The 26028-nt window shown below is 35.2% G+C and overlaps 1 protein-coding gene across 1 annotated transcript in view; it reads left to right on the forward strand.

Moving 5' to 3' along the window:
• Positions 1–26028, forward strand: part of ERC2 (ELKS/RAB6-interacting/CAST family member 2) — a 496513-nt gene that overhangs the window by 19141 nt on the left and 451344 nt on the right. Inside the window, exon 2 of the mRNA XM_019473456.1 lies at positions 4317–5122. Within this exon, the coding sequence (XP_019329001.1) occupies positions 4463–5122 (660 nt within the window). The 5' untranslated portion in view covers positions 4317–4462. The remainder of the gene's footprint in view (positions 1–4316; positions 5123–26028) is intronic.

Below are 26028 nucleotides of genomic sequence, written 5' to 3' on the forward strand. Positions count from 1 at the left end.
TTATGGGAAAATGCATGCAGTGGGTCTGCAGTCTGTCCCAGACCAGACTGAATGAACCTGGGTGACTTTTTTGTCTCAAAAGTTTTTAGGGGGTTATAACCTTCATGAGTTGTATTTGAGCTCCTTTGTGCTTGCTACCGCAACATCTATGGCTTCTGGGCCTCTATCAAGAGGGAGGGTTAGTGTCTTTAGTTGTGGGTATACTGTTCTTATCTATACAGCTCTCCCATCCTCCCCATAATATGAGATTCTTATGTTTCCACTTGATTCCATTTATCTTTCTCTCCGCCCCTTGCACTATGGTGCATAAGGGTTATGCTTTAGTTCAGCAAAACCATCCTTGAAATACTGCGTGAAAAATGATTGCTTTAGAGTAATAATTTTTTTCCCCCCATAAATTAAAATAGCAATATAAAATCAGTTTAGTTTTCAAGATAGAATCGTCTATATCTCGTCTGCCCACTCTAAGTTCAAGTAGAGCAGCTCTGTGTCAGCAGGTTCTATGGGAAGATGGGAGAACGGATCTCCTCTCTTTCACTTTTTGTCCAGGCAGTAGATGATTATCTGTGTGGCAATTGTTGAGGCCCTGAGGCTGATAATGCTTCTTCATGCCTCCGATTCCTGATGTGTTGAGACACACAGTAAATCTTCCTGAAGCTAGGAAGGCTCCATGTATAAGCAGTAAAGAGTAGAAAATGGTGTAGGTGCCTTTCTCCCTTCTTCCATAAAACAATGGTATATGGCTTCTACTGTGTCTGAGACTTTTTGCAGCCATAAAGGAAGGCTCAGGGTTTATCCTTAAGATGTATACACTTCCAAAAAGCACACTTTATGTGCTTTCCTTTTTCTGAGGTGTTTGCAAGAAAGCCAGTCTGAATAATTCAGGTTGTAGCAGGTAATGAATTGCAAATGAAAATAGAGATAAACTGTAAGAGTTTCTTTAAATCAGGATTTTCAGCTTTTGGTCTGTGAGCTATCCTTAGTAGCCCATGAAAGTAAGAAAACCAAGCATATTGTCAGTGTGCTTCCACTTTCTACATAGAGGTCTCCATCTTGATTAGAGTATTTTTAGGGGGAAAAATATGTGAAAACGCTGTGGAGGTAATAACATTTCTTTGGTTGGTGGTGTTCTACTTCTGTTTTCCTGTTGCTTTCAGAATTTTCACAGGCATATGAAAGTTACAATGTTAAATCAGTGTGTGAACATTATTATTAAAGGAGAAGTTAGCCTCCCTTTCAATGAGGGATGATGATTCCTTTTTTCAGTAGGGCTCAATGGTAAGCATTGGAGTGCTAAGCAAGATAAGTGTTCTCTGCTTTGAGATGAGAACTCAGAACTTCACACAAGTAGAGAAAAGAAGACAGCCCACAACTAAAACTTTAAAAGGCAAAACAAGTACCTAAAAATACATATCAGAGACACAAACAAAAGGTTAAGTAGGATATTAAGTGACTCAAAGGAAGAAGCATAAATTACTTATTTATCAGACTGGCAATGCAAAGGAAAAACAGTATTGATATGACGTAAGGGTATACTATACCTGTATTTCTGAGGATCAACAAATCTGCACCAACCTACACCACCTGGCCATGTATCAGGTCTGCTATAGCTAAAAATATTTGATTGTATCCAGGTTAAATTGACATTGACAGTTTATGCTAGCAATCTTAGTTTTTCACCAGGGCAGATTTTTTTTTTTTAGGGGGGAAAATTGTATCAGTCTAGAAGACAGTTGCTTTTGCTCAGGATCTGCCATGACCTAGTGGAAGGAAGATGATCCTTCAGCTCTGATCTCATGTGATCCTTCAGCTCTGATCTCATGTGAGATCCTTTTTGAAGGAGCTACATAACTTCTTCAGGAAACTAGAAATATACAAGGATAGATTTCTGAGTGCATTATGAGTGATGTTATTTGGCCAGAGGATGCAGCCACTTGAGAATTAGGATATACAATTGCATTGCCCCCAGTCACCATGAGATAAGGTTTTTATTGATTGATGTTGAGATGGCAGAAAAGCTGCACCGTTTTTTCGTGGAACAAGCTGTGGGTTGTCTCTTGAATGCTGTATGACAACTGAAAAGGGGGGCAGATTTGGATACCTATGATAAAATGTCAAAATTTGAAAATGCAAATCAGTAAGTTACATGTGGTTCCTTTAAATCTGTGCGCCTTGAGGCTGAATTCTGGAAGCTTTAAGAGCTTTTCATGGCTCAAGAAACTGGATCAGGCTTTTGCCTCTAGAATTAAAAATATTCATGTTATTTTATGAGTTATGTGATCCTGAAGTAGAAATGATTTGCTAGAATGTAATTTTGTATCTATGTCTTTCCTAAATAGTTAAAACCTACATTTTCTCATTGAAGTAGGTACCCCTGCTCTGCTTTATGCATAGCTGAGCTGTTTGTACATGGCCAAAAGTGGTAATGTTTTATGACAGAATTACTGGTCTTGTTAATATAGTTTGTATGGAACAATGTTATGTTAGCTTGTTTGATCCATTTTGCCAAGGGCAATGTTTGCATTGAAATGAATTACTTTTAATGGAGCAGCCTGGGTGCAGTACAAAGAGTTCAGTGTTTCCAAATTACCAATGTTGCATAAATACCATGCTCTTATATTTTTGCCCAGCACCCATAGTGGCAATGTCATCAACATTTCAGTGTAGCGTAGTGCTGTGCCTTCTGCTTCTGAATCTTGTGACTCTTGACACAAGACTCTTGCGACCTCTTGGGAAAGAGGTGAAAATTCAGAAGAACGGCTGCTTTTGTATAATAGTAGTTGGAACAAGTTGAAACATCTCAGCTAATTCAGATGCATACTGGTAATTCAAATGAAACAAAAATGCTTTAGACAATGCTGGCTGTTAAACTTGATGAAAATGTAGCATATACCGAGCAATTCTTAGAATTCATATAACCCATGTGGTATATGCTTGGGTTGGATAATGACAGGTCAGTGGAGAACTCGGCATGCTTCTTGTTTGCTGACATAATTAGTAGCCATAATGTTTTATGCTAATATTGTTGGTGGTTTATTATTGAGGATTTAGTATACTAGAGCTTATTAATAAATATGACATCAAATGATCCTTCTGCCTGCCTCTGCATCAACACTCTTTTCACAGCAAACATAGAACAGATGTTTTAAAACACTGGGAAATAATGTATCTATAGATAATGAAGATGCCTTGAGGGTATGGTTAAAGATTACCGGATTTGACTGAATCCAACTTTTATTCTTCCTCTAGTTACCTTTGAAATAAATGGTGCTAGATCTGGTTAATGACCACCAATTTAATTAATACCACGAACTTATTGAAATGGTCAGATTTGTTTAAAAAAAAAAAAAAAAAAAAATTCACCTACCTCTAATCCTAGTCCTATTGTATGTTTATGCTATGTAAAGCTAATAAACTTACTCTAAGCTTGGTAAATGTATAATGATGGTATTGAAGAACTTGAAAACAGAGCATTGGTCCACATCTCTCTGTTGTTTGGTTAAATAAATTACAAGGATAGATCTATCAAAGTAATAATATGATATCCATAGGAATGTCATGCAACGTTTTCCTGAGAAGCTTATTAACAGCAAATAGTAGCAAGCTAGTACTTCATTGAACAAATAATTGAACAAATAATACTGTGTTGTAGTACAGTATAATTGTTTAGAAGGAAATATTCACTCAAGTTAGTCTTATTGTTAACTTTTCTTACTAAAATATGTTTGTACTTGTTACAGCTGAATTATTAGAAACACTGTTTCCTTCATCCTTTTTCTTATCCAAAAACCTGTTTGTTAATTCCAACAGAAATTAAACCCCTTGCCTATTTCCTTGTTCTGTCTTAATTAATCTAATATTACTAGAGAATATACAGAACTGCTGAATAGCTACTTTTATACTGTCTTTTGAAAATGTAATATCTTAGTTTGCGTAGTTCTTAATGTCAACAACAGCTGGGTTTTTTTTTTCCTTTATATAATTCCACATGGTCAGTCATTTAAATCCATTAACGTATCAGGTAAGATATGTTTTTGGGCCCATGGTGTTTATTGCAACATAAAGCTTGTTAAACCAAGTCAAAGTGTTAAGATATTTTCTGGCAAGAAATAAATGAGCATTTTTTTCTTCTGAATGAAATTAGTTTGAAAATGCATTTTTAACTAGTCATCCTAAATACAAAATGTATAGTAAAATTTATTTTTAAAGTAATTACTCTAGGAAGTGGTTTACTTTATTTTCTGATATGTGCTTATTACTTGTAAACTTGTTTTCCAAGATGAAAGTGTACTTAATTTTATAATATCTTTTTTCAGATCTCTGACTTTGGAGGAACAACAGATTTTTGCCTACTGGAAGAATGCAGTGAAACTGCCAATATTTCTAGCTGGAATTATAAATTTAATATTCAACTTTAGTGTTACTAATTTCTTACTAAATAGTACCTCAAAGTAGAAGAAAAATGTATGGAAGTGCAAGAACAATCAGCAACTTAGAAGGAAGTCCCTCCAGGTCTCCTCGTTTGCCAAGATCTCCTCGCCTGGGCCATAGGCGAACAAATAGTGGAGGAGGAGGAGGAGGAACAGGTAAGACGTTATCAATGGAGAACATCCAGTCCCTTAATGCAGCCTATGCAACATCTGGACCAATGTATCTGAGTGACCATGAAGGTGTAGCTTCTACTACTTTCCCAAAGGGCACAATGACTCTTGGAAGGGCTACAAATCGAGCTGTGTATGGTGGTCGAGTCACAGCTATGGGGAGCAGTCCTAATATTGCTTCAGCTGGACTTTCGCACACAGATGTTCTTTCTTATACTGATCAGCATGGAGGTCTGACCACATCTTCACACCATCACCACCATCAGGTTCCTTCTATGCTGAGACAGGTTAGAGATAGTACCATGTTAGACCTGCAGGCTCAGCTTAAGGAACTACAGAGGGAGAATGATCTTCTCAGAAAAGAACTAGACATTAAGGACAGCAAGCTGGGATCCTCCATGAATAGCATCAAAACTTTCTGGAGTCCTGAGCTAAAGAAAGAAAGAGTATTGAGGAAAGAAGAAGCAGCCAGAATGTCCGTTCTTAAAGAACAAATGAGAGTTTCACATGAAGAAAATCAGGTAAGTAATTCTGAAAGTTTACTTCTGTTGATTTACAGCTAAGTACTTGATGTTTTGCTTATGGTACTGTATCCTATGCTGGAACAAGTTTGACATTTGCAGCAAGAATTGTATGTCTTGATCTATCTGCTTCTGGCTGTTAAACTGTGGGAAAGCACATTAATAAGAATCTGAATGCAGGTTATAATTTCCTTCATGCAGTATTCTTTCACGTTATAGCTGAAGAGAATGATTGTTTGTCACTACCCGTTTTCTTATTTTTGAGACTTTCTCTATTGCTTTTTTGCAGCAACAATCTAAATATACTCAGCAACCTTTCCTGAAGAGGTAAATGAGCCACTTCTGCAAAAGTATAAACAAGCATCCAGACGCATATTTTTTTTTATGAGCTGTATAGGGATTTAGCTGCCCAGTTTTTTAAAGTTAAAAGAAGATATAATATTAAATCCCCGTATGCAACCTTCTGTAATTTTACATTACAGAATGAAGTTGAACTTGTGTTTTCAGCAATGTTTCAGAGACCTGTGTCTTAGAAAAAGAGCAACATGTAAATATGTCTTTCAAATACTTCTATTCACAGCATAACATTCTTTTCCCAAAGTTATAAAAAGATTGAAGGATTTTAATCTGGATGAATAAAGCTATAAGGTCAAGCTTTGAGACTCTCTGCTATTTCACAAAGCTATACAAAACGGTGGAACAGAATAGATAAAAAATTTCTTGTATTGCTGTCTCCACACACTTTTTGGCTGGTGGTCTTAATTTAAAGCTGCTCCTTTTTAGACCATCTGTTAACTTTCCACAGACAAAAACACAATCCTGTGTTTCTCTCACTTCCAGATTCCAAATCTAAACTTCTTCGCTGGCAGACAGCAACAACTGAAATTTTTAATTTACTTCCCAGTTTGTGATCATCAGTGCTTCTCACCAAACTTTCAACCTCTTAGGCATGCCATGAACCTAAATATCTGTGGAACTAACAGGCGCGATACCAGTTGCTTCAGGGTCTTGATCAGGAATTCAGTACAGTGAATTAGTTTATTATTTTCTTGTATAACTTGTGTGTCCAGACTGACAGTAATAGTTGCTGAATATTTATTTATAGTAGGTGCACTAGGATGCTGCTAGAACCAATATTATCAAAAACATGTTTGGTAGAGATTCTGCTATTCAAAAGCCTTATTGGTTAGACATTCTAATCTTGATAGTTGGTGTCACCTTAGGAGTAAGGGGAATACTCTAATACACTCTGTTTTGGTAGCCTTTCTTACGGAAATGTCACATTAATATCTTGTATTGGCATTTGGAATCTGAATCTGGTATTTAGAGACTTTGTCACCTGCCAAAGTGGTTATGCGTTTGTTTTTTTCTAAAAGCTATTTCCTCATCTTGAGGGGAAAGTAAATTAGTAACTCTGTTATGAGTCCTTCTATTCATTCATTTCGTAGAAGGTTATATCTTCTTATTTTTTTAATAAGTGCTTTTATTTTCTTGTAAGGGTGAACCTAACAAAAGATAAAAAGAATGTATTTTACCCTATCTATATATGTAACATGAATCCTTACTCTATAATAAAATAACATAAAGACTGGGTAGCCCAATGTTCCATTGCTAACAATGTCCAAAAGTTCATAGAATAGACCTAGTATACAGTGATATCTCTACCAAGTACTCTTTATGATCCAGCTACAGTTTCTGTGGGCTTAACTCTCAGTGGACTTTTCTTTGAATTAAGCCAGTTGCTTTTGGACCTATGTAAAATTCTAGTGTCTACAACCACTTACGACAGCGAATCCCACAGCTTAACATGTCATGTGAAGAACCACTGCTTTTCACTTGTGTTTGCACTAGACTTTGGCTGCTTTTGCTAGGATTTCCTGTTCCTTGTACTGGAAGAAACATTAAGTAGTTGATGTCTGGTGCCGGTCTCAGTGCCCCTTATGATTTTATAGGACACCGTCACCACATCTTCCCTCAACTCTTTTCCAGACAGGAGAATCTTAACATGTGTGATAGTTCCTTTCATGAAACTGATTCTTCTCTGAATCTTGTTCAGACCTATTACTTTTTCCTTTTGAGGTGAGGAGACCAAAACGGATCATGTCTTTCGTAATATAGGTGTAAAATGGGTTATGCATTGATGTTACAGTGTTTGTCCTTTTATTCTGTATGTCTCTCCCAATAATTCCCAACACTCAATTTGTTTTTTCTTTCTAGCTTTGGATGACTTTTTACTGCTACTGAGTACTGAGCTAGTATTTTAATGGAAATATTTATCATAGCTGAAGAGTCTCACCTGTGGTTATAATCACTTTAGATCCTAGTTTGTTATGTATGAAGGTGGGATTATTTTCACTTGTGTTTAACTTCACATTTGTCTCCCTGAATTTCATCTGCCAGCCCTTTCCTAGTTGCTTAGTCTTTTATAAAATCCTTCTTTGTATTTGGCTTTTGCCTTTACTGCCCTGAATAACCCAATGTCATGAGGAAAATTAGACATCTTACTGTTCACCCTGTTCTCTGGGTTGCTTAGGATATGTCAGACAGCACAAAGCCCAGCCACAGGTTCCAGCAAAACTCCACAGGGGCCTTCTGTTGGTTTTATGACTTGACCATGTGTTTCTACTATTTCCTCTCTTGTAATCAAATATTTATGTATGAAAGGCTCATCCCTCTTATCTAATTGCTGCTTAGCTTTCTTGTAAGCATTTGGAGAGGAGCCTTTCTGAAGGAATGGCTTTGGAAGTGCAAGCTGGCTGTGTCAGCTAGTTTGTCAGTCTTACTTGTCCATGTGGTTATTGATTCTTTCAAACAACCGATTTCAATTAAAATTATCAAAAAACTGTAATTTTAAAGACAAAAAAAGCAATGCTATCTATCACATCTGTACTAAAAAGTGATAGATCTATCCTTGTGTGTCTGAGGGTTACTGTCTTATGAAACTTGCTTTCTTAAACTGAGATGTTTCTTACTGAAACACTGAAAACTGTTTTCAGATTGTCTGTGCGTGATGAAATTGACCCTGAATGGGGCCCTTAGTCTCGTAGCCAACTTTGGCAACTCCCAGGAGACTGGAGAAGGGCAAATCTAGCTGGAAAAAAAAAAAAAGAGAGAAATGAGTGAATTGAAAGTTTGATGATATTGCAATTTCTGGAAAAATATTGTAAGAACAATCAAAGAAAAAATATTTGTAAACTGTATTAGCTAATATTTAAAAAAAAAATACAAAAAATTATTGCTAAAATATAAGGAATTTAGGGGAAAACCAGAAAAAAGTAACAATGATTTATCAAGAAAAACGTCAAACGAGTCTGTTTTTCTTGGCTTACAGGAAAACAGGCTTTATGCATAAGGGAAAAACAGTAGTAATGTTGACATTAGAAAAACTTATGTTGTCTCAGAAGATTTTCATTAGCAAGCTGGTGGGAAGCATATGAGATGAAATTGCTATTATGTGGATGTCTATCTGATTAGAAGACTCAAAGTGTAATTATCAATGATTCATGGTGAAATTGGAAAGATGGCTAGTAGGATCTGGTAGGGATCTGTCATGTGTTTGAGGCTTTCATCAATGTTCTGAATGATGGATATGTATTACGCACCCAGATGACATCAAGCTGGGAAGGGTTAAAAACATGCTGGGAAGTAGGTTTATAAATGAAAACAAACTTGGCAATTGAAGAAATAGTCTGAAAAAGTAGGATGTGTTTCAACAGAAAATTGATTAAAAATTAAACCTTTTGGAAGCAAAAGAGACCCATGAAGAAATTTATGGACAGTAACTTGGACATTCCTGACTTTCTTTTGAAGATTATTTTACTTTTGAAAATGTATGCTTTGAGCACCTGTTCTTTGATATTACAACCCAAAGTTAGTTGTCTTGTCTTTTTCTATTCTTTCTTATTCTTTGTTACATATTTTCTTACAGCCATTTTCTTAATACCATTAGTATTATTCTATATATGGATTGATTATATATGTAGGGGCAGGAAGTACTGTAAATGTTTTTAACTATTTAAAGTGGTTCTTCATCTTGGAATAATTTATTTGCAATTTCTCAATCAGAGATTTTGCATTTTTTTTTTCTCCAGGTAGATAGTTATTCTCTCTAATCTTGCCTGAATGTGTTATATAGAAGAGTTAACGTAGAAGGTTTCAACAGGGAGCAGAAGGCTATGAGGTGGAAAGAACTGGGAGGACACAAGAAATTATTCAGCAGTTCATTCTCAGGATTGTTGCCTGTCTGTCAAAAAAAAAAAGAGGGAGAACTAGCTTATCCATTTGGATTAGCTGGTTCTAAGACAACATACTAATGTTTATCAGTTGACATGCTGCTTTTATGACCATTGCAATAACTGAATTAGATTTACTGTGACACTTTTAAAATAAGCTGTAAACTCCGTTGCACAAAATAATGCCCCTTTTCCCTACTTATAAATGTCATTATTTAATATTACATAATTTAATACAAAATGAACTACTGCGTGCAGTAAACAGTGGCTCTTTTTCATTCATGATATGTTTATGTTGTTGTTGGAAATGGTGAGCTTGATCCTTTTTTTTTTCTTACAGAATACCAGGTAATTTTAATTTGCTTAATGTGTTCTTTGAAAACATATTAAAAATTTTGATCTTCTTTTGAAGTTTAGTTCCTGTCCTGATACTGCAAGAGTTTTGCTTCTGATTAATGAGATTAAGAGAAAGGATGAAAAGGATAGTGAACAGTTGCTCTGAGAGGCTCATAGTGTTGAATACAAAATTGCTCCTTGAAATAATTTTTATATATCTGTAGCAATATGAATAACTCATAGATGCTGCAAATAACAGAATAGAGTTGATAAAATAATCAGTAGATAAGGGTATGCGTACTCATGAAGTCAGGACTTTGAGTAGTTAATGTTATTTCACATGCTCTTCATTGTTTTTCTTTGATTCATGACAAGTATCTAAGTAGAACAATAAAAGAAAATACACTAAGAAATATTCTGAAATGATGTTTCCCTTCTTGGTATTAATTAAACTGTATTCCTAGTAAAACCTTGATCAGGCTAATGTATACATTCTTAAAAAAACAAAACCAAAAACCAAAACCCAACCAAAAAAACCCCAAACCAAACATATCATATGCTTATTTTGCTTTCTAGTGCATTGCACATCATACAAAGTACACTCTTTTAGTCATCTTTCTGCCTTCTAAAAGAAAAGTCAGGAAGCAAGGGCTATAATTTAATTTGCTGTAACTTTGTTAGCTTATCTGGGAACTAGTCAGTGGAGTTAAAAAAAAAAAAAAAAAATGTATTACTTATATATACTTGTAAAACTATATATAGTTGAAAAATATTATGTATTAATATAGTCATATCATTATTATTAATGTTTAAAGAAGCTCATCACTTCTTAACTTTACCCAACGGTTTCCATAGCTGGGATCATAGCTGCCTGCTTCCAAACTGGACAGTCCATTGCTTAGACCCTGCTGGCATCCTCTAAATGCAAGTCAAAGGAAGTTGAAGATCTGTTGTCTCCTCACTCTGTCCACTTCTGAGACTGTTCTTCATCTTTTGTGAGATATTTTTGTTTATGCCCATTGATATTCTGGAGCTTTGATCCTTGTGGAATATGCAGGGAGGTGCCAGCAATTGGGTCTTCAGTTTGAGTTCCCAGATACATATTTTCTTCCTTAATATGCATCAAATTATACTCTTGATTACTGGTTGGAAAGGTGGCCCCCCCATTGTTCCTAAATACTAGAGGTGGTCAGAGGAGTTTTTTTGGGTATAAATACCTTTCAGTCTGTCTCATTGTCTCTGGGTAAATGTGTGCAACATCACAGATTTTGAAGTTTATTGTGAATATTTATGAAACAAAAGGCTACATACAAAAGGTAAAGCTAGTAACCTGAGAAATGGAAATGTTCTGTTCATGTTTTACTACGCTTCCTGAGGTATGTTATCACATTAGTAAACTAATTCAATACGAATAACAAAAAAAATTACCTGATTTTTTTTTTACTAAATATGTCTCCTTTCAAGAAAAAGTAATAGATTTAAATATTTTCAAGGTAAAGCTAAACCTGAGAAATGGAAATGTTCTGTTCATGTTTTACTACGCTTCCTGAGGTATGTTATCACATTAAATTTAATACGAATAACAAAAAAAATTACCTGATTTTTTTTTTACTAAATACTAAATCTTTCAAGAAAAAGTAATAGATTTAAATATTTTCAACTCAAATTTGTAATAGATTATTTATGACCAGTACTTTATTTTGGATGTTTTGACTGTTCATTTAAATTCAAGTACATTGATGGCAATTTAGGTAAGTGCAAAATATTTTTTTTTTTTTAAATGAGACAGTGCTTAAGCATTTAAATGTGTGGAATAGTTTAAAGATTCATTATAGAGCAAAACTTCATTATCTGGAGATGAAAGTATAATGAAACAAAAGTACATCCGTAATTTTTTTTCTAATTTGAAAATTAAAAATATTTCTGTCTAATTTGAAAATAAAAACATTTCTGTCAGATGGGAAGAGGCTAAAATAGCGGGACTCCTCTGTTGAGGAATGACGGTATATGGATGGTGTGAAACAGAATGAGTAAGCCATGCCAGAAGGCTGTGTGTTGGCTTTTGTGCTGCTCTTACTGATGATGAGGAAAGGCTACTAACTCTGCGGTGGGGAGTGGAAAGAGATAAGGAGATGGTCATAATACTGTAGATGTCCAAGGAAATTCTGCAGAAGCAATAACCCAAAAGTGCTTAAGGGTGAATGGGGAATGTAATTACTTTTTAACCATTTTTTTTTTTTTTTTTTACCATGGGATTAAATCTGAAGAAGCTTGGTTAAGTACTGAGCTAGAAAAAAAATAAGGGGAATGTGTCCCTGTAAGTGTGCAAGTACTTGTTTAGTCTTGACTGAAGCTTTTTGGTGGTATTCTGGTTTAGTTAATACACATACATACATTATATAGTAGAAACTAATACTTTAAGCTGTATGAAAATTATAGCAAATGGTGATGGCCATTTGCATTTGTTGATGGTCACGCTTTGCAAAAAGATGAGGAGCATGAATTGTAGTCTCTAGGATGTGCTGTGTATAACTGTCAGCTGAAGAAATTTAGAAATTAAAAGCTGTTGAAAAAGTGATTTAAACTTAAAAGAATATGAGCAAAATACCTACTTTAGTCAGCTGGGTCACTTTTTTTTAATTAAACGCAGGATATAGGTAATTCTCAATTATGCCAGTGCCAAAGTGCTAGCATTTAAAAAAAAATTATTTCAATTGTGTCTTGAAGACTAGAATGAGGGTCAAACAATGAGTGTCAGTGTCTGTTCTTTATAAAGAAGCATAAACAAGACCAGTCATGTTTTAAGGAAAAATGGATTGACTCTATAGCAGAAACAGTGTTCCAACAAAAGGTGTTTGGAATCGTGTAATGCTATATGACTCAAAATTGCAGTCTCATCAGCTTTGAACATTCATATCCTTAGCTAACATTTGATGGTATATCCCTGAGATACTACAAAAAGTGCTGCTGCTTCTGTTGTGGGTTTTTTGTCTGGTAATGGTGGTGATCATCTGCTGCATAAAACTGAAAACTGAAGTATTGCATGAGTTTTCTGAAAGGCTATAGGTTTATTAGTTGACACTTTAGCTGAATTTAGTAATTTCATCCTGTTTGTTAAATTTAATTTGCAGCTCCAGATGGATACTGCATTCTATATTTCCTGTTCTGATGTGCTTTGAAGCACAGTTCTGCTGTTCAACAGTGGTTGTGTTGCTGTGTGGGTAAAACCCTTTGTACAGAAGCCAGGATTCTGACAGGGTCTCAGATGATCACTTAAAAAAAAAAAGTAGATCTAGGAGGAAATAGGTTGGGATAAAACTACCTTTAAGTTATCCTTGCTTTAGGCTTGTAGCGCTACTTGAAGGTATTCCTTCAGTACATACTGGTAAGCCACACCTCAAGCATAGCAGCTGCTGCTTTTTGCCGCCTCCTGCCTTAAATTAGGGATTAGTCCAGAGTAGGCATTCTAGTAGGGTACTTTATGCTGTCAGAATGACATAAAGGAGATGGGGAGAGAGGTAATTGTATTGTATATAAACCATTTTAAGTTTGGTTAGAACTGGGAGGTATCAGATACATCACATAATAGCAAACTGTTTTGATAACACAGGAACTTTATTTTGAAAGCAAGGTTTACAAAGCATAAATAAAGTCTTGAAGTTAACTAAACACTTAATCTCATGAATAATGCATTTTCTCACAGGTATCATAGATAATACATCAAACACTATCCTTGGTGAATTTCTTTTCCACTCATTGTGATGGAGCCTGCAGTTTATGGGGTGACTCTTTTAAAAAAACATTTTTATTTTTTAAATATATTTTTTAAAAATATTTTTATTTCTCTGTTAGTGTCTGTAGACTGGTTTCCTTCCTGCCTTTAAACCTTGAGGCCTTACAGTTGTGGTTTAATTCCAGTTGGCAACCAAGCACCACACAGCTGCTTGCTCACCCTCCCCCCCCCTGTGGGATGGGGGAGAGAATTGGAAGAGCAAAAGTAAGAAAACTCATGGGTTGAGATAAAGACAGTTTAATAATTGAAATAAAATAATAATAAATTGTAATGAAAAGGAAAACAACAAAAGAGAGCGGGGGGAACAAAACCCAGGAAAAACAAGTGATGCAATCACTCACCACCTGCTGACTGATGCCTGAGCAGTGATTGCTGGTCCCCCTGGCTAACTCCCCCCAGTTCATATACTAAGCATGATGTCATATGGTATGGGATATCCCTTTGGCCAGTTTGGGCCAGCTGTCCTGGCTATGCTCCCTCCCAGCTTCTTGTGCATCTCTTTGCTGGCAGAGTATGGGAAGCTGAAAAGTCCTTGACTTAATTGTTGCTAAGCAGTGTTTATAGTAAAACATCAGTGTGTTATCTACATTATTCTCATGCTAAATCCAAAACACAGCACTGTACCAGATACTAGGACGAAAATTAACTTTATCCCAGCTGAAACCAGGACAACAGTTAATCTGAAAAAAATGCTGGAAATGACTCTTTGGAATTTTCCATCATCTGAAGTGGGGGAGAGAAAGGGGAGGAAGTACTGAAAAAGAAAAAAAGAGTAATTCCTTTCTCATACATTTTTAGTCTTTACTATTTCAGACATTTTTCTTCATTTTGGTCCTTTCATCTTGACTTTTCTGAGAGTTGTCCCCAGTTTATCTACCAGGCAGTTGATAATGCTGTATTCTATTAGCCTGCAATAGGGAACTCCATCCTCTAGGCTATTTCTGAAAAACACAACCCTTCTGGCTGTGCTGCAAAGCATTATTTTTATTTATTTTGTATATGTATATAATTTAAAGATAAACTTGCATGACACGTCCTAACCTTTCTCTTTTATGTTTCTAAGTTCATAAGATGCATTTCAGAATGTTGTGTCGGGGTTGGGGGAATGTTATGATGGTGACTTAACCTGTTGGTCATCGATCCAATTTTCTTCAGAACTTTTACATGTCTGGGAGTTACAGTTTGTTAATGTCATGCAGGGTCAGATTCTGACTTTAACTGTTGTTTGCTTTGTTCAAGGTGTCTAGCATTCCTGACTGTAGAACTGTGTATTTCCCTGGTGCCAGAGAGTCAGTTGTAAAAGCTGTCAGTTGCAAGATATGATTTGCTTCTTGAATTTATTGCTAGAATATCTGTCAGTTGAGTTAGCAAAGAAACTAGCATTCAGGAGCCCTTGGTAGATTTTATAGAGGATAACTTTGCTTCAAATTGGATTGCCTGTAGCAGGAGCAAATAACTCTTTTGAATTTAGTAATTTTAGAATATTTGGCCTGTGGGATGGGGAAACTGTATTTGCTCTTTGAATTTCCTTAAGCATCTGCCACGATATAGTTATTGCTCTTACTCTTGGTGTTTGAAGATGATATACAAAGCTAACAAAACACGTGAAAAGAAGGCAGTAGACTTCATGTGAAGTGCTCTTTCCCTTCAGGGTTCGAAGGAATAAATTATGTTTTTGCCAAAAGGAAAATCCTGAGACAAATCAATGTAAATATTTCAGTGTTAGAGACTTGGAGAACACTGAGTTCTTGTAGGGTAATCTCTATTCCAGTTCCATCTATAATTGAATGAGAGTGTGAGGTCTCCACCACATCACATTTCTGTAGAAGAAAAGCAAAGGTCAGCAGAAACTAGAGAAAAAGCATAACACGCATTGGGATGCAGCTTCAGAGGAGCAGCAAGCCCTGAAACAAGGTCTGCTTTTTGCACAGACTCAAGTTTTCCATTTAATTGACTACGGTATTAATTGTAGAGAGTACAATTCTCACTGTAGAATCTGTGTTTGAATTGAAAGAAAAACAACGCAGAAAGAGGCAGGGAGTTCTGCTCTGAAAGTTGAATATTTCCTGTGTATTTTGTTTTAAATTATGTGTAAACTGATGTATAGCTCTTTCAATTTATTAGGTAGAAGGTCTGAAAGAATAGTCCTGTTATTGTGAACTTTTTCCTCTGATATTAACTCCAGGTAGCTAATGGTTACTGATAAAGTGCGATGTTCTTAACTAATTCAGTGAAGAAATGCCTAAATATGGTGGTATAGTATTCCTGCTGGATACAGTAGAATAGAAGGTGGAAATAGTGGGTTGCTATTTAAATCTTGCTATACCAAAGCATTAATAAAATGTTTCAATCCAAACTTGAAAAACACTGTTTGAAATCAACAGGTCTATGATAAACACCAACTGGTCTATACAGTATAGTTATATACATACATATGTATACATAAAAAATTATACATATGTTGGGATATTCAGAATGTTTTGCATTCAATGATCATATTAAATTCCTTCCCTGTATCAAAAGCTTCTACTGTTCTCTGAGTGATAGAAGCTAAGCGGTATCTCTTTGAATTTTGAGGGAAACCGAAATTCCCAATTGCCTTTTATTCTACAGCCAAAATTGTATTTCTTCCCATGCCACTCTGAAAATGTATCTACTTGTCAGCACGGCTCTTTGGAATACAGAGTATATGTTACCTACGTAAAAACTATTTAAAATAAAGGTTTGTACTGAGTTTGATGTTAACATAAATACATCTAGGTACACATTATATTGTCTTATTTGTTTTGATATATATTGTAAAAAGCAAAACAAACCCACAAACCTTTTATATTTCTGGAGATGGCTAATACTGCCATGAAAATTACAATATACCACTGGAATGATATTACAGTATTCTGGAAATCTGTTCTTCCTACAGAATTTGTGTTCAGAAAGACATTGTGTTGTATGCTAGTATAAGTTTTACTAGGAAGTTTCTGATACTTGAGAGATTTGACCATAATTTTTATCGTTGGTTAACAACAACTGCTTAGAAGGCCATCACCCTCTTATAGATAAAATTTATTTATTTTCATTTTATATTATTATTATTTTAGTATGTTTATTGTTCTAGTTAAAATCTATACTTAACTCATATTCTTAGTTTAATTGAGATGTGGAAATGAATGAGCTGCATAATTGCATAACTGTGTATGAATAATCTAGTACTTTCCTTACACTAGAGAGATTCTTTTCTTCAGATTCCCTAGTGGAGTTAAGGAAGGAAGGAGGGAACTATAGAGTAGAAAGCACAAAAGTTGCTTAAGAAAGCAAAACAAGGCTTCATCCTATTCAGGCAGTTCATCCCCTGAAGAGGGAGAGCTGTCAGAATGAGAATTTGAACAATTAGACAAGAATACTCATGATAGGCTTTTCCACCTGAGTACACTGCGTTATCCTGACTTCAGGACTGCAGGATGAACAAGCAGTGCCAGTCTGGCAAAGTCCAAGAAAAATTATTTCTAAATAATATTTTAGAGAAGAGTTTGTTTTCTTAAGTAAATATATAGGTATAACCATAAAACATGAATTGAGGCCACCAGTAATAAAGATTCTATGTTAAAAAGGTAGGGCGTTATCCTTTTCAGAACTCAGGTCTTGTATAAAGGAGTGCTTCTCTGTGTAGAGAAGTGGTGCCATCAATGGCTAAGCATAGAATAGAATATCAGAAAGAAGATTTTGCAAATTTACAGGAAAACAAGGTTATCTTTAATGATCTATTTTTCCATACTTGTTTCAACTAGAAAATCTTTTTTTCGTGTCACAATGGCCTCAGAAGAAAGTGGTAACTTGATCCAGTTGGAAGCTGTATTTGAAAACCTATGGTTCCAAAATCTTTTTAGGTGTTCATCTCCCAGATGTGTCCAGTTGAGTCATTTTGTTTCCAAAAATGTGAGGTAGAATCTACTCTTTATTTGATATCCTTGAACTAAGCTTTTGGAATAACTTGGGGGTAAAAAAAAATAAATAAAAAAAAAAATAAAAATTTGGTCCCATTTTTATTAACTGAAGTATTTTATGGCAAATTGTGTTTACACAGTGTTGTGTTATTAATATTTCAGATATTTTAACACATCTCAATTAAAAAAAACAGTAGAGAAGTAGTTTGGAAATAAGAAGGCAGCTTTGCCTTACACCAAATTGGTCCCAACTTCTGTTGTTATTCTGTGTGGGTGTTCTCCCCCCTGCATTTCTCCCCCCCTAGTCTTCTTTCTCTGTATTTGCTGCATGTATCCATCAGTTTTGCGGAATGGCATTCTTGTCCAGCTGGCATTGTTTATTTCAGGGTTACTTTTTCAGTTCTCTTGTGGGTGCTAGATAATTGAAAATTTGTGAAGCTCAGCACTATATATATGCCTTTTTGAAAGAAGTCCCATCGTGTGTAGAATTTCCATCTTTACATTCTAATGAAGGTTTACTCTTAATAGCTTTCAGGGCATTCTTTTACCTTTTGGACATCTATTAGGAATGGGTGATTCAGCTTGTAGAGTTTTGTTTAGAGAATGTTTCACTCTAAGTTTCATTTATTTCAAATTTACTCCTTGCAGGTTGTGACTATATTTCCCCACTATTTTAATACCCAAACCTGAAAGTTTATCTGCTTTGACAAATGTGTGTGGTTTAATGTCTTCTGACCTTTGCCATCTCATTCTTTTACTGCAGGACTTTGGGTCTTAGTGGGAGGGGTCACAGAGCACTTGCAAAGTGTTTATTTTTGTGCCAGCCAGCAATCTTGCACATTCTTCTCCTGCTGCTTTTCCCAATAGTGGTCATTAGAATTTGTATGTCTGCATGATGTGCTACATTAGGGACAAAATACTTAGGGTTTTTTTTTTCCCTGGGTTGATTTTCAGCTGGATCCCTTCCCTGACTGCTCACATCTAGTCATGTGTTGGCGTATGGTGTAAAGCAGGTAGAGGGTTGAGTGGTCAAGAGTAGGAGATGAAGGTGGGATCTCAAATTCTGGTAGCAGCTCAGATTCTGCTGCTAAGCCTCTGTGCTACTGAGGCTTGATTGCCTTTGGTACTTAAGAAATTTCTTGAAAGAAAGCTTGAATATCTGTACTATAATGCAGTCTTTGTTTCAGACATACCTCAATGGGTACAGAGAATAATATTTAGACTACTTTAGGTATTTTGTACTTGCATCATGAGAAAATGGTGAATACTGATATTATTGCGACTGCAGTGTACAACACAATTTGCCATTGAATTACATTACATTGAATTAAGACCAGTCTACCAGTCTTTACCATGGGAATATTTGAGTAGTGAGTAGTTTTTTTTTTTTCTTTTTAAATCCTGGCTTTAATAGTGTCTACAACAAATTTAACTCTTTCAGCTTTGAAGTTTTATTTTCCTCATACATTTTTTCTAGAACTAAGTAATCATCTGTTTTTAATAATTATCTTAACAGATGACGAATTCTAAAATGTGCAGAAACAGTTTCTGATGCAAAAAAAACCTAGTAAATATATTTTGTTATGAAGTATGTATCCTCTTCCTCTCATTTTATTGCTTAATTAATTTTTACCAGGTTGTAGAAAAATCTGGAAAACACATAACAGGGTTTGCTGCTGTTCTTGTTTTTAATTCAGCTTGCAAAAGGCTACTGGGAGGATTTTGTGTGATCAAGAAGAGTGAGTCAATTTGTATAAACTCCATATTTATACCATTTACACATCTTACACATTCAGTATTATCCTGCCCATTTCTGTTGTGCTGTTCAGCTGTGACTATGCATTTTTTTTGACTCCTAAATTTAAAGCCTGCAGTGTCTTGAGGTAGTAATTGTGCACTTTAGAGCATGGCTGCTTGCCTACTTTCCCCAGATTGACAAGCTCAAGCATTTAACTACTGAAAGAATAACTGTTTCCTCTTCATTGATGCTTTGAATAGTGTGGTCACTAAAAGCAATGTTCCTGTTTCACTGTGCAGGAGGAAAACTGTAGCATGCATCAGTCGCATCTAAGAGGATAAAAAGCTTAGGTGTGAGGAGCCATGAAAAAAGGCGAGGTTTCCAGTTCCCCAGACATTTGTCCTTCCCTTTTCCCATATAACTGTGGTCCATGAGTAAGTACATGGAGTGGAGTACTGTACTGCAGGATCAGTTTAACTGAAAGAAGCAATCATTTGGGAACGTGGATGTGGACATAATGGAGGACTTTGTAAATATTTCTAAGCCATTATAATGAGCATTACAATTGGTAAACTATTGTTCAAATTTAAAAGTGGTACTTTTTTCCCATTGGCAAGTTGTTGTCTAATGGGTTTACAATTCAGGAAAAAGGAACATTCCTTTCCTGATAATCTGGAGCAAAGTCCTCCTTCTGAGTCAGAGTGAATTTACCTTCTCTAATAAATGAATATGAGAAAATAGAAGATACCTGTTCAAGTTGTTTAACTTGCTGCTTATAGCATGAATTTTCAGATATACACAGATTATTTAAATACTGAAATCAGGCTTCACTTTTTTGGCAGGAAAAACTTAAAATCTGCAGGTTATAAGCTATAGATGGGGGAAAGAACATTTTGATGCAAATTCTGGAAAAGCTAAACCAGTATTAATTAAAGCCATTTAAAAATCGACCCCCCCAAGTCCAAAAGACATTAACTGGTATGTAAAATAGCCATGCCTTGGTATGTTCCTTTCTTTGTTTTGAATATTAAGAGGTGTAATTGTTTAAATAAAGCTCTAAACAGTATGTAGCAGATGAACATTTCCATTATAAAATTATTCTGAAATTATGAAACTTTAGGCTTTAGATGTGAAGCAAGAAAACTCAAACATAATCAGTAAAGAAGTAGTTTCCTTCTGAGATTAAGAAGTGGTTCTGTCTTTGCGCATGAATCTTCCCTTTCCTATGGTTATTATGTAATTGTTTAAATAAAGCTCTAAACAGTATGTAGCAGATGAACATTTCCATTATAAAATTATTCTGAAATTATGAAACTTTAGGCTTTAGATGTGAAGCAAGAAAACTCAAACATAATCAGTAAAGAAGTAGTTTCCTTCTGAGATTAAGAAGTGGTTCTGTCTTTGCGCATGAATCTTCCCTTTCCTATGGTTATTATAGGAGAATAGGGAAGGTGAATATTCGTGTGTCACCTGCAGAGGCAAGCAGTGAACTTTAGATCAATACATTTGCAACTGTTAGATACCTAAAAGCAGTGCAGACCATGCCATTAAAGAGAACTTCATAATTCAGGATGGTTAACTTAACTAATAGATTGTTTTATAAAGCCACTTTCTTTTGCTTTTCTGTTAAATTTTAGGCAGAAGTTGATTGATTTTTAGACCAATATGTATCACAACTCTGCTACTCTGTAGGTAAAACACTGGGTAAATTACAACTTCAGGTTGTTTCAGAAAGGAGGGGATTTCCTGTAATACCAAATTTGGATGAAGCTTTATTTCAAATAAGCTATTAATTTCTCTTGCGTTTCAAGAAATTATACTGAAAAATTTACTTATGCTTCCATGAACTCATGTAAAACAAATGAAAGAAGAAAAAAGGTGGGAATTCAGGAGAAACCAGCAGTGGCTTTGGCAGGTTACATGGTAATGCTCAACAATTCTACTATCACTTATTATAGTGCGCAAAGGTAGGTAACTGTACATGCTTCTGCAGTTCACAATCCCATGTACCAAACTGCCAGATAAGAATCTTAAGGAAAATAGAGCAGTTTGTGATAAATGCTATAAAGAACAAGTGTACACCTGTACATTTGCAGTACTTGTATTTTAAAATTCTGCCTGTGCACAACTACATTGTTGAACTTTGCATTTCAAATTGATAATTCTTGTATATGAAGCAATTCTGATTTGGCTATGTGTTACATTAATGTAGCTTTTTCTTTTAATATCTATTTTCTGCTACTTTTCTTGTGGTTTCTTTTTCTTCAGCAGTCTACTCTTCAAAATGAATAGTATCCAAGCAACGAGTTAAGTGATTCTGAACAGTCTTACAGGTTTCTGTAGTGCTATTCTCTTTTAGTTTACATTTTCCTTTAAGCTGGGCAAAACCTGAATGATGTTTAAAGGCCTTAGTAATGTTTCCTGTTGAAAGTGGAGTGTTTCAGTTCTTTGTATAGAAATCTTTAAAATAATTTAGCTGTGCTGTACTGAGTATTTAAGAAACAAATTTTTTAGATGTCTGTATTTCTGAGAATTGTGGTGGCTTAATTCCAGAAACAAAAAACTCTGTACAGCAGCTAAAGAAGTTTATGCACTGTTGTATATGGGCAGCTGGAAATACTCACTGAATAAGCATGCTCTTTTTTGTTTTTAGCCTGTTGGATCTAGTGTAAATCTTGAAGTTCAGAAACCCTATTGTCAAAGGTTTCATAGCTTCTAAGCATAACAATTTCATTCCTGCATTGCTTTTGAATATGGATCTCTGCCATCAAATCACTTATTTTGCCTTCATCAATCACAGAAAAGTATTTTTGTACTTTAGTGACTGAGGCTTTGATTTTTCTAGTGTGAAATACCACATCAGCTTTACATCAGCTCAGAGTATGATTCCCACTATTTTAGTTGCAAGGATTCTTGCTGTGCTGTAAGGGATTTCATGATTAAATATCAGCAAAACTCAACCCAAATCTGACCTTTAAGACTACTATAAATTTTACTAACTAAATATTCCCATTAATCTTTTACTAATATTATCCTGTATTTAAAAGTTCAAAATTTAACTCTTTATAGTCATTGATTACCAAAATATAAACCAGGAGTTTTCATATCAGTAGAACACAAGAACAGTGATTGTGCCTAAAGGAATGCAAGAAATACTTTTCTTGGTGTATCTGATTCCTTACTGTTCATTTAATCTCCTGTTTTTTCAGTTGTAGCTGATGATCTGGAATCATTCTGTAGAGTAATTCAGTGCCTTCAAAGTGAAACTGTGAAAAGAAGCACTTTCAGGCCCCCCTTCTGCAGCGTCTGTCAGTTCTAGTTCCTAACTCCATGCACTTGGTAGTGAACCCAACCAATTTAAAAAAATTTTTTTTTTTAAAATGATCTTTAATGGCAATTCTGAACCAGTAATAAAATTAAGGAAAGGTGGTGGCCACTGATGTCGTCTGGTAGGGGAAAAATGGAGATCGAGACGAACATACCAACCATTTCTCTCACAGGGAGTGGGATGCACATGGGGGAAAAGATTCTGTGTTGAGGAATCACACTAATCAGAATCACAGGATCAGTTCTGAATAGGTAAGGAAGTCTGGCTATTACATAAATATCTGTACTTCATAGATAATATGCCCTATTTGGCATCAGAGCTATAGTCTAAATATTTATTTCAACCTAGATGTCATTTGACCTTCTTTTAGTCTTCTGGCTAGACTATGTACATATTGATGGATATGTGCCTGATAAGCTCTGTCTGCCACTTTTCCAAGTTTATTGTTTAAATCTAATTAACCAGGTTGACTTAGAACAGTTGTGGATTTGCTCTGACTTGTGAGCTGTCCCTTTCCTTCGGTGCAAGGAGCACAGAACGGAAGAATAGGTTAATTTTGCTGCAACCTCAAAAGCTTATTTAGATTTTATTCATTTTTAATTTTAATAAAAAATTATCTTAATGTTGAATGAGTAGATTGTTCTCCTTTCAGAACTTTGGGCCAATAAGTTTCTCTTAACTAAGGGTAAGAAACCAAGACCTGAAAAGGAAATTGGAGTAAAAAGACAAAGTAAACTACCTTGCAAAAATTTAAGGCAACAGAATGATATTTATTAAAAAGTCTATTAACAGAAGCACTAAGAAAATTTGCATTTAAGAGTGCGTAATGAATAGCTGGTTAAGTAATTAACAGCTGGAAAATGCAATATTCATCACTAACTTGATTTTTAATGACTTTGATCATTATCAGACCTGCCTTTTCATAGAATAGCTAAAGAAGCTATGAAAAAAATATTTAATGCTCTTAAAATACATATTACCGTTTAGGCTGCTGTTCAAACAAACAGTTCCATGCTGTCCCTGCTGTTCAGCTATATCAAAAGGCACGCATTTTGGGGAATGTTTCATTCTCTGATTCTTTGCTTTTAGGAGACTGTTTATAGTCCACTATTTTAGTTTAGCATTACCTGTGTTAAAAACCAGAGTTTATTTATGCTTTTAGTTACTTAAGCGTCCAAATGTTCAATAGCATAGATACAGTGTACTCTAAATTCCTTGGCAACTATTAATATTTGATCTGTAGTTGCATCTTGGTACATGTTATAACCTGAGCCACATTCAAGTTATGCTGTCTTTCTTCTTATTTACACCTTGTACCTGATTTTTACATGGATCAAGAATAACATATACTTAAAAGTGATATTAAAAAACCAAACCAAAACCCTGAATTCACTTCATATTTGTTTTTAAACAGCTTTGAAGATATGGACAAGGTTTGACAACTTAGAAGATACGGAGAAGGTTCTCTGTCTTTTCAATGAAATATTATCTGCAAAACATAAATACAGGTTATCTGTAGGATATGTGATAGAAGCCAAAATTTACAAAGGAATTTAGGTTAGCACAATAATTCATAGGTCTACTCTAATTTTTAGTCACCCAACACTTTTCTATGTATTTTTTCTTTATTCTTGTGTGTAGAATCTACAATCAATAGTTGTTAAGGGACCAGGAATTCCCTTCCTATTGTCAGCAGAATATCTCTGCAATAGATTAGTCATAGTTCCTTTTATCATGTTCTTTCTGGTCCTATGAAACTTGCATTCTTGGTTGCACAGTGGCAAAGCTTTACTGTATTTCCTCTAATGACTTTTAGATATCTCCCATTTCTCTTTAACAGCTTTATTAATGAATAACCCAATAAAAAAATTGGAATTTTTTCCTAGTATCTTAATGGAATTGTGTCTTTACCAGCAACATAAAAAGCATACCTGTTCTCTCAATACTTAGTATGGAATATCCTACTACACTTTACAATCTCGGACAGATACATGTCAGATTTGCCTGATCAGTGGGGGGAATTTTTAACCATATGGCTATGATTAGAAGCTGTGACAAAGAATGTCTTGCACTATTTTCCTCTTTCCATATATGCACGATAGGGCCCTTAGGACCACAATGCTCAAAGCTAACAAAAATTTGAAGGGAGAGAGGACCCCTCTGCCCATTTCTCTTTTAGGATAAAAGCTGCAATGTACCTTTTACCACAAATGTTTTCTTATGAGCTTTTGTAGCTCAGCAGTGCCCAGCTACAAAATATGCACAATTCCTCTCTTTCCAGTCAGGTTCAAGACCCACCTATTGCAAACCTATGTGTATCCAGTTTTCATGGCTGCAGGAAATCATTGTTGTCTAGGATTCTGACTAGTATATTTAGCAAGCAGTGGCAACACATGAATGGATATAATTTAAAATATATAGTTGAAATACCAACTTATTTCTAATGGAAATTCATGAAGAAAGTAAAATGGGAAACTTTTCCATAAATGAGCTCCTGTTACTTTTTATGGCTTTCTCTTTAGACACTGAAACATAACAATTTAAAAATGGTGGCAAGAACAGACCATCTGTTGAAATTTTTCAATATGCTGATAGGAGAGGAATGTTCTACTTCAATTTTTTCAATCTTTAATCAGATAAAGGCTATTTTTGTTTGACCAACTTGTTAGTTATGCCTAAGCATAACTAGCTTTCCACTTGATAATAGAATTCCATCAATATCAATAAATAAATACACAAAAGGTCTGGAATAGCTGCTGGTTTAGTATATTGGATGCCTTTTCACATGCCTTACAGCATATCTGCTCCTCTTCATGGTGAGCCACTGTGTTTTGTAAGCTGAAACATGAATACATTAATAAAGTATGAGTGACATATCATTATTTGCAAAGAAATGGACCAAAATAATAAGATATGTCTTCTGACACTTCTCAAAATATCATAGAAGTATGGAAGCACTTTTCAGATGTCTGTTGAAATCCAGTTTTACATTGGCTATTTTGACTCTTAGATATAGTGCTCTTTGCTTCCATTAGATGGTTGGCAGCCTTTGGCAATTCCAGGATCCTTCTTTGTGAGACTAAAAATATCATGTCACACAAAAGTAGTCTGAAGACTGACTACTGCTTCCTTTATTGGGGAAACTAGCAATCTGGTGGTTTGGGTGGGGTTTTTTTGTTTGTTTGTGACCGCGCCCTGTCTTGTGTAGTTTTCTTTTATTCTCTAAACTGTTATGAGATGGAAGATCTTGTTTGTTGAAACTTTAAAGATTTTCAGATTTTGTGTAAGAATGCTAAAAAGTGACTTGTGCTTGGGTGGCTGCTGTATCAAACAGCTGCAGAAAGTGAAGATGGGAGTCTTACATTTTTGTAAGAAAATACAGATCTATTCTCTTTGGAACTGAGCAAGTGTACAAAGCAGCATCCACAGTATGAAATGTGCAGATCTAAAATCATCTTCCTTAGGAGAGACCAGTGAACACTTTGGGACAGCAGTGACACTGACTATGTAGTCAGGTCCGTGACATCTTCTAAAGGAT

Source organism: Aptenodytes forsteri, unplaced genomic scaffold (assembly GCF_000699145.1).
Source record: "Aptenodytes forsteri isolate BGI_AS27 unplaced genomic scaffold, ASM69914v1 Scaffold53, whole genome shotgun sequence".
In the NCBI taxonomy this organism is placed as follows: domain Eukaryota; kingdom Metazoa; phylum Chordata; class Aves; order Sphenisciformes; family Spheniscidae; genus Aptenodytes; species Aptenodytes forsteri.